Consider the following 12853-nt stretch of genomic DNA (forward strand, 5'->3'; position numbering starts at 1 on the left):
TCGTGGGCACCACACGAGCAAGCACGTGGCTTAATTTCCCTTAATGCAGGTCAGAGGATAACCTCCTGCTAGGAACAGAAATTATTTAAATGATGTTTTCCTGGAGTCCCTCCCTCTAGACGACGCAGGGACCTCTCTGCAATATTGCTGGTAATTCAGGCAGATGCCTGAGGTTCAGCAGCATCAGCTGCTCCCTACGGGGACACAGAGATACCGGTTGATTCCTCAGCACAGAAAGACCCAAGAGGTGGCTGGAGCACAATGGCTGTACTGGAGACCTACCAGACTCTCCAGTAAAACTGGGGCAGAGGGAGATGTGCTGCATCCCCACCACTGCGCATCGCTGGTGTTTTTGCAGCCAAGACCAGGCAAAGGAGACCACGGGATGAGAGGCTTTCTCTATCCCAGAGTGGAGCAGCAGGAGCTTGCTCAGATGGGAAACAGGTCCTGCCCAACAGTGACCATCCCATGGGAGCCCTGGCAGGGAGCACGGGAGGATCCGAAACCCCCATCCCAAGCAGCACAGCAATGCCTGAGCCCCTCACGTGCCTGTCGCTTTCCCGGGCCCCAGTGTTTAACTTGCTGATCATTAGCAGAAATAAATTAACAATACTGAATTAAATATTTAATCAGGCTTAAATTCTCCCAAATCAACAAACCTCCCCCTCAAAACCTGAAGAGAAAGGGAGCGGGTACCGACAGCCTGATGCTCGCTGCAGATTAGCGTGTGCGCGAGCAAGTGCCGTTTCCTTCCCGTCACTTGCAATAGCTAATGTTACACTCTGAGTAAAGAGACAAATAAAAGCAAACCTGATTAAATTATATGAAGCTTACACAACTCTAGTTGCTTTATTTAATCTCTTTGGGGGATTTTTTTTTTCCCCCCCTCTCCTTTGCAACTTTAACCTCTTGTTTCCCAGGCCAGGCTGAGCTGGCGTGTCGTCTCAAGTGAGATGTTTTGAATTAGGAGCTGGAAGCGGACAAAATCCCACCCAGCCTGCCACGGCCAACAAAAAATTCCTCCTCCGATAACCCTTTTTGATACCCTTTCCACCCCTCTCTCTTTAGAGAAAAATCCTTAAGAGCAAGAGCCGAGGTGAGGGGAGAGCCAGGCGTTCGCACAGTCGGGAAGGGCTGTGCCCCAGGGAGGGCTCCGCTCACGCCTGCTGCTGCTCCGAGCATCCGGAAATCCGAGCTGCAAGGGGAAATCCATGGAAACGGGGTCCCAGCCGCCCTCTCCAGGGCTGGGATGAGGGACCGGGGAAAGCGAGCAGGCAGAGGGCCAGGGCCTCGAGCTGTAGCCATGCTGGCGTACAACACCAGCACGTGCACTCGCAGTTGGTAAGAGCTTGTTGCATTGTAATTAGTGACCGTGCATCTTGCACCAGGGCCGATTACTTCTCCTAAATACACTGTGAAGCCCACGTCGACATTAATTACTCTGCCGGGTCAACAGCGAGGGGAAGCTAAGGTCACCCCCCTCCTTTCTCTAATCAAGAGCGGCCTCGGCAGTCCAGCAAACGAGAAGCCAATTGCTGTGCAATTGCACGCACTAAATTAAACAGACGTGGGGAGGCCGGGAGAGGAGAGGGAGCTGGTTTGGGGAGCAAGGGAAGGATGCCAAGGACGGGTTCTGCATGGAGAAACGGAGCCAAGCAAGCAGGCGATGTTGGACAAGCCCGCTAGAAACGAGCGGCCGGTCAGGCATCAAACAAACCCAATTGAATAAAGCAAGTGCTGTAGAAAATGACAGCGGCAATGATATTAATATAAATATTGATATTAATGTCAGAAAGCACAGTAACCGTTCGGCAGCCAGTCCACATTTGCGGCGGCTGCCGCGCAGCGAGACGCTCTTTGCCGCACCGGGCCAGGGCAGCATCCCACCGAAGCATCCCTCCAACCCTGCCCCTGGGGCACGGGGGCTCCTGCAGGGGACCAGGCAGGGGCACGACCCTACAGAGACAGACAGATGGTACCACACCTCCATCTCCTTCAGCACGGGGTGGTCTTCAATCCCTGGGAAGAGAACCCGCATGGCGTAGGTGCGGTAATCCAGAAAGGGGATCCCAGCTCCATCCAGGTCGTTGGTCAGCTCGTTAATGTCAGTCTGCAGCTCAGCGAAGGCTGGGGTGGGAAAAGCGGAATTAAGCAACGCATTTTGGAGTGGCAGCACACAGCATCGGCACCCAGCCTCCACCGCACCGCTCGGCACCCCATGGGTGGGACCCCCCCCCCCAGGCATGAATCGGCTCCGCATCCCTCCCTGCGGCAGGCTGTGATCGCTGCCCCTATCTCACAGATGGAGAGACTGAGCTGCGGAGGGTGGGGATGACTTCCCCAGAATAAATCAAGTGGCAGATTTGGGAACAGGATCACCAGGTCCCAGGGAGCTCAAAACCCCCCTTCTCAGCATTCACAGCCTCCCAGGGATGCTGGGAGCAGCAGGGAACACCAAGGCTTGAACAAAGCCAGAGCTTCTGGGGAAAAAACGTTAGCCTAAACCACAAGAATGTCCTCATTTCTTTTTGACCTAAATACTACTCGAGAGAAGAGTTTAAACACACCCACCCCAGCACCTCCAGATCCGAGCAGAGGCAGCCGCAGCTCCCAAGGGAACGCGATGCAGGGGGGGTCCTGAACCTTTAATTGCGCCTACAGGGAAAAGCTGACGGGAGAGGAGTCCTGGAGATGCACCAGGGAAAGGGGTTGGGGGGCGGGGGGGGAGAAAACCCTCAGAAAAATCAAATTAACAGCACTTTAAAGGGAGCTGAAAGCCAGGCAGAGGACTGCAGGCTCGTCAGCCTGATGAGAAAAAACAAACCGTCAGCTTGAAAGGCATGCTATCTTATCTGTAACTAGTGGGACTAGAAAAGAGAAAAGGCAGGGAAGAGATTGTGCCTTTTAATTAAAAGCAGATCCTTTTATCTGCCAGCTGTGGAAGACAAGACACCATCCCCTCCACCAGCTCCCTCCCCTCTCCCTGTCACCAGTGCCATCCGCAGGCGTGTGTAGGGATGGGGATTTGGGGCAGCAAAGGGTTTCTCTTTCTTTCCCCTTTTTATTATCTTGGGTTTGGTGCCTGCTCCATCCGCAGCGCCTGGGCTGGCTGTGGCTGGCAGGGTCGGGGCCTCGGAAGCCAGCTCAAGGGGATAATGGGCAATTAGGTTTTATCAGCAGGATCATACAAGGAATTCTGTCCAATTTCACAGCATCCGTCTGTCACATAACGAGAGACCGACTGCCTGCTCACAGGCAGCCCTTGCTACCCTCCTCGCTCTCTTTTCTCCCATTTGGAGAAAGGGAGGGGAATTCCTTAACCGGAAAAATCCCCAGATCCCACCCAAAATGAGTTCGCTTCCTCTGACAAAGCAGCTTTGCCCATTCCCAACGCTTCTCTGGAAGGCAGCAGGGAAAGGGTGGGAGCACACTGAGCCTTGGGATGGTACGAGACCCTCCAAGACCCTAACACTGGGGGCACAAAGATCCCTCACCCTCTTTGCACTCCAAGGCCACCCGGGACTCCAGGTTGTCCATCTGCAGCTGGAGGCGTTTCAGGGTCCGGTCAGCATCCCGGGACTTGCGCTTGTAGGCAATGAGGACGATGATGATGATGAGAAGGAGCAGACCACCCCCGCCGCCGATCCCGATGATGGCGGGCAGGGTGAGCAGGCTGTCCGAGTAGATCTGCAGCGTCCCTGGGGAGAACTCGAACCCTCCGGCCTTGATCTGCACCATGGTGGGGGGAAAGAAAGGACCTGGCGTCAGGCGGCATGCGCCCAGGGCAGCCCCCACCACCGTGCCCACTGTGCTGGGAACTGGGGGATGACTCCCAGCCCGGGGAAAGAAGGGTGTGGAAAACAGCAGGGATGGCAGGAGCTGGTCTGGAGCAGCACGGCGCACTTTAATGGGATGCAGGACGTGCTGCTGGAGAGGGCAGAGAGTTTGATGTCTCATTCAGACAACATTACAGTAGCAGATGGGATGTGAAGTGAGTTTCCTCACAGGTGGGGAGCCTGAGTGGGGGGGACCATGTCGGGTCCCTTTCAACCTGGCGGGATCCTGGAATGTGAGCACTGCTGCGCTACAACCCCAAAACAAAGGAGCCTTCCTTACGGCGTGAGCCAGCACCGGGGGGAAGGGGTGGGAACCCCCACACCGCCTTGGCACAGGCTCTGCCTTGGCAGCCGGTGAGGAAGAGGGGTTGTTGGCAGGGCCAGCTAGGGCACAGGAACGCCCAGCTGAGCGTGCCGGGGAGGGGACAAAGTATTTGGTCCTAATTAGGGAGAGCGATGCCCAGGGAGCAGGAAGAAGGTACCTGAGGATGCTCCTGCACAGGCACCGGCTATCTGGTCCTCATCCGAGGACAAGCACGCAGCAAGACCGGCGCAGAGATAGATACTGAACCTCTGTGACACATGGGAGACAAGAGGCAAAGGCACCGGTGGCAGCATTTACCGTGACTTTGTGCTGGCCAGTGAGGTTGGGGGACTCGCAGAGGAGCTGGGTCTCGGAGACGGTCAGGGTGCAGGGAGTGTCGCCGATCAGCACCGTGTAGTTCAGGCGGGAGTTACCGGCAGCCGGCGGGAGCAGGTTCCTGCCCTTTGAGGGAACGCGGAACAAGATTGTCAGTTCTCAACGCTTAAAAAAACCCAACATACAGCAAATTCGTGCTCTTGCAGTACAGGACTTTGCCCCAGGAGAGACAAAAAGCCACCTCCATGGAGGGACGCATACCTACCCCTCTGCCCTTGGGTGCACCCTGCCTTACCTTGAGGATGAGGGGAGAGCTGGGCTTCAGTTCCAGCATCCCCGTGGGGCTGAGCGGCTCAAAAACAGGGTCTGGGTAGTAGACGAAGTTGGTGGTGTTGACAATCAGCAGGGCCTGGACGTTATCCATAACGAAGCCGATCTCATCTGGGCGGTCACCAACCTCCGGAGGGCTCCGCACGGGGTTGTCGATGGAGGGTGCGTAGCACACCATGGTGGTGTCGTTGTAGACAGTGCAGTTCTGCGGGAGGCACAGACCAAGGTCAAACCTGGCTCCCAGCAGGGAGATCAGGATCGGACCCCACAAGGATCTCCTGTGAGCAGCAGCTCTGGACACAGAGTTTAGACTCGGGATCTCCTATTCTGTGCTGTTACATCAACAGGTACCACATTCCACTCCAGGGCAGAGAGACTCCTGCCTGCAATGGATGTGTGAGGGGTGGCACATAGGAGCTCGCTAGGGCTGGGATCTTTCTGTTACTATCCTGCAGACATCGCACAGTTGTGCATGCTGAGACCTCCCCCTCTCCGGGCAGCACCTGGCCAGAGGTCCTGCAGGGAGATCGGTGCCTCTCTTTGGGTGGCAGCCCCTGGACCTCAGCCCCTCCACGCCATCACACCTGATGGGCAAGGGATGCGCTTTCTGCCCTGCGTTGCAGAGGGATAGCATCCCTCCTACTTGTGCTCTGCACCCAGCCCCAGCCAGCACCACTTACGTTCTCCCTTTCAGAGCTGCAGTACTTGGCCCGGATCCTGGGCTCTTTGATGGTGGCCAGGTTAGTGCCAGTCACGGTCAGCAGCGTCCCACCGCTAGAGACATGGAGATAATGGGTTAGGAGAGGGAGCTTGGCACTGGGTCCCCACTTCTGGGAGGGAAGCGCCCATCCTCACCAGCCAGATGCCTATCTGCCCCAGCCTGGGTGCACCACAACAGCCCGGGGACCCTTCATCCCACCCAGATGTCACCACAGCCAGCAGGATCCAGCATTCACCACCACCGAATCTCAGCTGACCCATGGAGCAGCTAGAGATATAAAACCTGCTAATTAACACTAACATCCCATGCTATGTCCAGCTTTGGGGTCTGAAGGCAGCTCCCAAGCTAAAGGAGACCAAGCATCCACGATGGAAATGCATCCTGAGGAGGAGGAGGTCCTCTCTGCCACCCCATTCGCCACGACGCGGGCAGCGGGTGGCAGGGCAGGCTGAGCCCTGACGCATTTTCTCCACAGTTTGGTGTTAAAAGCCCCACGGTCCCGGAGAGCTCGGCCATGCCCCTGGGGAGCTTGCTCCTCATCAACACCCTGGGGAAGGTTTCCCTTGGCGCGAGCGCTTAATGGATTCCTTCGCCTCCTCTCCAGCCAATTCAAACCTTTTAGAAAAATATGTAAACATTTCAAAAATCCCCTGATGGGAAATATTTTAATTTTATTCGCCGCCGCCAAATGTCAAGCTGAAATTAAGCAGATCCAAAGCGCTCTCTGCTTTTGCCCCCTGCCAGGCTGAGCGCTGCAGGCCAGGAGTTAGCAGGGCCCTGGTGCCAAGCCATCGCTCACACTCCTCTCGCCACGTCTCTGGAGCACAGCCCGGCGGCTATCGCAGCAACACTGGGATGTACTCATCGGGATGGGGGGATCCATGCAGAGAAGAGCCCCCCCTGTGTTCCACAAACTCCCTGTGGGCACCCCACAACTCACCTGTTGATGCTCCACTCGGGATCGATCTTCTGGATGGTGGGGTCCTCCGTGTAGTTGTACTTCACCTCCGGGTTGCTCAGCTCTGCCCGGTTGATGTTGATGAGGATGGGGGAGCCACCGGGGGTGTGCCCGGGGGGGGTCCTGCACCGGATCTCACGGGCGCTTCTCCTGGGGCAGAAACGCACAATCCCATCAGGGCACGGGCAGGAGGCGATGCTGCCCATGAGCTCCCTGCCCTATCCCCTCTCCCCTTCTGATATACCCTCTCCCCTTCTGATATTGCTCGGGGGGGTGGGGGGGTTAAGAGAGAGAGAAAGGAGGGAAAAAAAACCAACCCAACCCAAGAAACGAAACAAAAGGCAGCCAGGAAAGGCTGAGCAGCTCCTGAGCGTTCCCATCGCGCGGCTGCTGCAAACAGCAGCGATTAGGGCTGATAACCAGTAATTACCACAGGAAAATATTTAAAGAGCCGCTCCATTATCATCCCTAATCTAAAAATTATCCACTTCATGCCTCAGGGCTTTGTGCTTTTAGAGAAAAATCCCCATTCTTCGGGCTCTTCCTGCAGCCACTGACACACAGAGGTTTCAGGGGGAGACACCTCCGGCCACCCGCAGGGTTTGGCTCCCCGGGTCCCTCCTGGCTCCCCAGCTCTGCTCTATCTGCCTCCGGAGGTGCCTGTCACCCATCCTCCTCCACCCTCTGTGCCCCTCACCAAGAAAAAGCGCAGGGCCGTCCCCCGATGGTCACAGAGACGTTGCTGCCAGCGTTGAGGTGGCTGCCTTCGATGGCAATCCAGGTGCCACCAGAGAGAGGACCCCGGGCTGGGACCACTCGGGAGAAAGTGGGCGTCTGTCAAAGGAGAAGAGCAGCCCTGGTGTTAGATGGGCTGAGGAGCAAAACCCACGCCCCCAAGCAGCCCACAGTAGGTGACAGGGCTGCAGAGAAGGACCTGTGGGATAGTGGTGGGACATGGCACTGAGGGTTGGCAGTGCCAGCAGGACCGCAGGGCAGCAGAGCAGTGGCAGCCTTGGAGAACTTCAACCATCACGAACCAACACCTGCCCATAGCAACCCCGCCTGCCCTCCGGTGAAACGATGACCAGTTTTCCAACTTGCCTGCAAAACCACCCCAAACCACCCAGGACCAGCCCTGTCCCCCAGCACGGGACTTACCACAAAGGTGAAGCTCTTGGGGGACGTGGCCCGGTAGTTGGGTGAGCAGTCACGGATGCACACTTCTACCCGCGCCTCATGGACCTTGCTCGGACTGGCATCTCCGATTTCACACACAATCCTAAGGGATGCAGGGAAGGAGCGCTCAGTGCCCCAGCACCGAGACACTCCCTGTGCCATGGTGGGGATGGACCGGCTTCAGGAAGGAACAGATCTGACACCACGCAAAAGTCCCAGGTGCCAGCAGGTTCACGAGAAACCAAGGCGGTGGCTGTTGGCACTGCCAACCCTGGGGGGAGCTTCCCCGAAGCCTTTGGGCTCCTCCCAGAGCAAACACAACCAGCAGGTACTTCTCTCCCAGTTCAGCCCAGCCAGTTCCACGTCTTCTGCAGCCACGGGTGGCATTTGAACACATTTGGCACCCCCATCCCCCACCTACCAAGGTGATGCGGAGCGCACCCACCCTTTGCCAGGCACTTACTGCTCCGCGCTGATGTACTCGCTCTCAATGGGGATGCACACCACTTTGCCGACACGAACGCCCCAGCGAACATCTTCAAACTTCAGGCCCAGGTTCTCTCCAGTGATGGTCAACCGGGTCCCTCCTTGCCTGGGGCCAGTCTCAGGGAAGAGCTAGGAGAGAGCACGGCCCATCAGCCAAGGTTGCAGAGCTACGGGGACACCTCACTCGGGCAGGCTGCAGCCTGGGGCAGCTGTGGGATGTGTGCTACCACCCCACGAGCGGCAAGGAGCAGATGACAAGTGCCAGCATGTCTGTAAGGAGCCCACAGAGCTGTAAATACCTCCCAAAGAACAACTGCATCCACAAATTACCCCAGAAAGAAGCCAGAAGATGCCAGATGTGTCCATGAAGAGGGCTGGGATTTGGACACCCTGCTGCAGACAGAGTCACCTCGCAGGTGACAAGGACACAGATGGGAAGGAGACAGGGCAGTGTCAGCCATGGCTCCAGCTGAGCCGGCGTGGAGCTGCCTGGCTTTTGGCCAGGTGCCATGTACCCAGGGATGAGGTCCCTACATCCCAGACGTCCTCAAAGGAAAAAACCATCTCCACCAGGTCCCTACGCACGGCAGGCAGGGGGTAGAAGGGTTTCTCGCTACTGGCAAACCCTGTGCCGAGGCTGGCCGGGAAGGGATGGGACCTCACCCCAGCGCTGCGCCTCATTTCCCAGGATGATGATGCCCAACAAAGCAGGCAGGTGTGGCCTGACAGACGGCGGCGGGATGAGGGATGAACGGAGCCACGCGCCCGCCACTGCCTCCAACCAGGCAATTACCAGCGGTTTTACACCAGCGCTCACCGGCCCCGAGGCCCAGCGCCCACCTGCAGCACTAACCGGGATGAATGGCCGAGCTGCACGCCCCAGCTGGGGACAGGGGACAGGGCTGGGTTCCCGGTGACACCGAGACAGAGCAGGGGAAAAGGCAGCTGCAGGCAGCAGGCAAGGGAGAGAATAATGCAGGTAGGTTGGTCCAGGAGGAAGGTGCATCCTGACTCAGGAAAAGGGACCGCTTTGATGCAGGTGATGCCCTCCCCTGCTCACGCTCCCGTGGCGCTGACAGAGACCCCCCCGCTAGCAGCGGGAGGCACCTCCGCCGGCGCTAAGCCCAGCGCCTGCACAGCCTCACGCTACGCCATTCGCACGCTGCGACCGAGCACATGTGAGCTCTTTGCATTCCTGGCAAATCTGGGCAGCTGCAACCCCGGGGCCTGAGCCAGCTGCGGCCTCCTCCTCCTCCTCTCTTCCTCCCCGCGCAGGGCTCGCTCCTGGACATCACCGCCGCAGCGAGGAAAGGTGGACAAGCGGAGTGTGGGAAACGTGCAGCCGCGGACGTCATCCACATCCTTCAGCCCCGATGGGCCGCATGCAGCCAGGGGCTGTTTCTGCACAGCCCCGCCACAGCCATCGCCTCTGGGGTTAACCGCTGTCCTCCGGATTTGCACTGGGCTCATCACCTTCATCGCGCTCCAACGGGGGCAGCCGGTTCCCCCCGCGCACAGGCAGCCTGCGGGACGTGTGCTGGGACGGCATCAGCGCTGGCACCAGCGCCTGGGGCACTGGCTCCCAATGAGGCAGCCACGACTCACAATTTACACGCCAACAAAACCCTCCAGGGCTGTGGGGAACCGCTGTTTGCCTAAACCCAGCTCAGCCCCTGCCCAAGTCCAGGATTGGAGCTCGTTATGGCATCTGTAGCCCGCGACAGGTTGGGTCTTCCCCCGAAATCGAGCTCCGCCGGGGCAGCTGGCAAGAAGCGGCTCTTTGTTTGGTGTTTCTAAATGAGTGTTAAAAGCTGCTCCGGCGTGTTTGATTCCTCCTCCTCCGCGGCAAAGCTGACAAGGGCCACACGTTCGGGGAGAAACGAGCCCGGGAATGAAATGACATCGTCAGCCGCCCGGCACGGGGAGGTCACGGCTAAACAAGGTGTGAGGGAGGAGGAAGCTGATGAGGAGAGCAGGGGCTGCTCAAACCGCCCTTCTCCCCCCTCCACCTCCGAACCGTTGGCCCCAACAAACACCGCCACTCTTCTGCTAATTGGTTTCACAGGGTCCTTTTACATCAAGAAGCAAACAGCTCCGGTGGGTGCGAGCAGAGGGCTCGCTCCCAGCGCCGGCAGCCACAGCAGGGCCAGGAGGTGCCAAGGCCGAGGGGTTCCCCCTTCCCAGGGGAAGGGATAGTGCTCAGAGGGTCACAGCCCAGCACCAGGCAGGACCCCAAAAAGGTTTGAAGGGGTCTTGCCCCCACCACCAAGCAATGGGTAAGTGATTCTTTACTCCAAGGGTGAAGAATCATAGTCATCTCCCAGTCAGCCCCACCACCCTTGAAGACACCTGCGCTCTGGTGGGCTGGGCAGGAAGGAGGCTCCGGCTCCTCCTGAAATCACTGCAGGAGACTCTTTTCCCCCACCACACCATGCTGCCCTCTCTGCACCACTTCCAAGCCTGCCCACAGCCCGGGGTGTGGGACACGGGCTGTGGGAAGCAGCAGGCAACAGTTGGGCTGCTGGAGGAGCATCGCACCACCAGCTACGTACGCACACACCGACCGCCAGCTCCCAGGGCACTAACGCAGAGCCACGCCAAGGTCAGGCCCACCTGCTAACAGATCTGTTCCTGCTGCACCTGCAATTACTGCAAAATTTCATAATGATTCAAGGTGGGAGAGCTGCTACCAAGGCTGGACACCATCAGCTGCTGGGAAGCTGCTGTGAGTGGTGTGGGGAGATGCCAGCAGCACTGGCCACGCAGGCACAAGATGACAGGGCAAAGCCTACAACGAGGCCACCCCAGGCATGACCTGGCCGCTGCGGTCTTCACTCCCACCATCCCCAGTGGTCCAGCTTTGGGAAGTTCAACCTGAGCACGGTGGGAAGCCACGGGGGACGGGGAGCCCCGCAGCCCCGCACACAACAGCGGATCTCCTTGTGGGGATGCAGGCTCTGGGGCTCCATCCCACTCCCCCAGGAATGGACCCCTTCTCCCGCCAGCACTCTGTCAGCCCCAAGCAACTCCCTGCGGGCAGTACTTCTCGCAGACAGGGCCCTTTGCAGGCAGGGATGTGCCCAGTGGGGGGGTACCCCCCTCTCCCCGTGTTGGCTGCCAGCCAGCACACTGCAGCACCAGTACCCTGCGAGAAGGTGGCATCGAAGGGAAAAGGCACGACTCTTATTTCCAGCTTCCATCAGATAAGACACTGAAACCCAAACAGATCAGATCCCGCGCTAAGACTCCGGTAATTAACACCGTCGAGGCCGGCCAGCCGCAGGTAACCAGAAGGTATCCAGCAGAAATACCCACCAGTCCCTCCTCATGCACTTGGAGCCCAGCCCGACGGGCATGTGAACATTAATATACACAAACTTATTAAGCAAAGGTCATAAAAGCTGTCAGGGAAGGGGGATGATGGACTACTGGCACACAAGGCGACAAGAGGAGGAGCAACCCAGATCTGCGGCTTTCCCAGGATCCTCCAGTCACGCGTGGGAGGAGCGATGGGAATGTCGGAGATGGGCCAGAAAGCCCCCGTGCACAGGAGTGGTGGAGAGAGTACTTTAGCCTCGAAAATTAAAGTGGTGACAAGAGATGTTCAGTCCTAAACATCGAGTAGCTCTGTCTGCTGTGAGGTGCCACCAGAGAGCCCCAATTCCCACCCTCCATCCCCATCTTCCATCCTGATTCCCCGGCACAGGACATCACCACCCATCTGTCCCCGCGTACCTTGGTGATCTTGGGCTCGGTGCAGCGGCTGTTGCCGCTGCTGGCGTGCATCCAGCTGCTCTCGTAGGCCAGGCAGTGCTGCCGCAGCGAGCAGCGCCGCTCCAACACGCACCAGCCGCACTCGAAGCGTGGGTCGGCCTTGAGGCACAGCCCGCAGCTCTCCCGCAGGGCCGAGCACTTGTACAGGTGGGCTGCAATGGCAGGAGGAGCACGGGGGTCAGCACGGCCCCTCCAGCCCACGGGCACAGGGTTTTGGGGAGAAGGGCACCCGCTCTCACCCCTCCCGCTGCATGCAAGGCATCGGCTCCCGAGGGGGCAAACCCCCACGGGCAGGAGGCACCAGCAGCCTGGACTCAAAGCCAAGGCAGAGCTTTGGGTTCTCTCCACAAGCTTCTTGGAGAAAAGCTTCTTGCTTAGAAACCCAGCTGATGGGAGCAGCCGGAGCATCGCTCCCTCCCCCAGGGCACCGGTGCAAACTGCAGTCGGGGCAGGGGAGAGGGGTGGGCTGGAGGCTGACAGGGGGGACCACCGCACCACTTTCCCACACCTGTCCCATCCCTCACTCACCCTGGATGTTCTGGGGGTTGTCGATGACAAAGTTCCCATTCCAGACCACAGACAAGTTGACCGGCAGGTCGCTGATGTCGTTCCCTTCATAGAAATACTGCAGGAGGAGACAGAAGGAGGCAGAGCCTGTTAATCGGCGAGGCGAAACACCCCAGTGAGGGGGACAGAGCATACAACCCCGTTACATGGATGTCTCCCACCAACCCAGGGGAGAGGGATGGGTGCCTGGTTCGGACTCGCAGGCTGGGAACAGACAGGTCTAACAGCCACTGGTCAAAGCATCGGACACAGCACATGCAAACCAGTAGGCTAGACTGGAAAAAAAAAAGATAAATAGGCAAAATAGAGGGTTCCTAATTAGACCCAAACCCATTAACACATAGGTCTGAAGCTACTGCTGCTGC

General features: G+C 58.3%; 1 protein-coding gene across 1 annotated transcript in view; it reads right to left on the reverse strand.

Annotated features, from left to right (window-relative positions):
* PLXNA1 (plexin A1) overlaps nucleotides 1-12853 on the reverse strand; it is a 105809-nt gene that overhangs the window by 25065 nt on the left and 67891 nt on the right. The window contains exons 10-20 of the mRNA XM_082487493.1: nucleotides 12450-12546; nucleotides 11883-12073; nucleotides 8125-8276; nucleotides 7644-7764; nucleotides 7183-7319; nucleotides 6468-6635; nucleotides 5487-5580; nucleotides 4772-5011; nucleotides 4459-4602; nucleotides 3495-3729; nucleotides 1985-2127 (exon numbers count right to left, since the gene is read on the reverse strand). Coding sequence (XP_082343619.1) covers nucleotides 1985-2127; nucleotides 3495-3729; nucleotides 4459-4602; nucleotides 4772-5011; nucleotides 5487-5580; nucleotides 6468-6635; nucleotides 7183-7319; nucleotides 7644-7764; nucleotides 8125-8276; nucleotides 11883-12073; nucleotides 12450-12546 — 1722 coding nt within the window. The remainder of the gene's footprint in view (nucleotides 1-1984; nucleotides 2128-3494; nucleotides 3730-4458; nucleotides 4603-4771; nucleotides 5012-5486; nucleotides 5581-6467; nucleotides 6636-7182; nucleotides 7320-7643; nucleotides 7765-8124; nucleotides 8277-11882; nucleotides 12074-12449; nucleotides 12547-12853) is intronic.

Source organism: Vanellus vanellus (genome assembly GCF_965231255.1).
Source record: "Vanellus vanellus genome assembly, chromosome: 9".
Lineage (NCBI taxonomy): Eukaryota > Metazoa > Chordata > Aves > Charadriiformes > Charadriidae > Vanellus > Vanellus vanellus.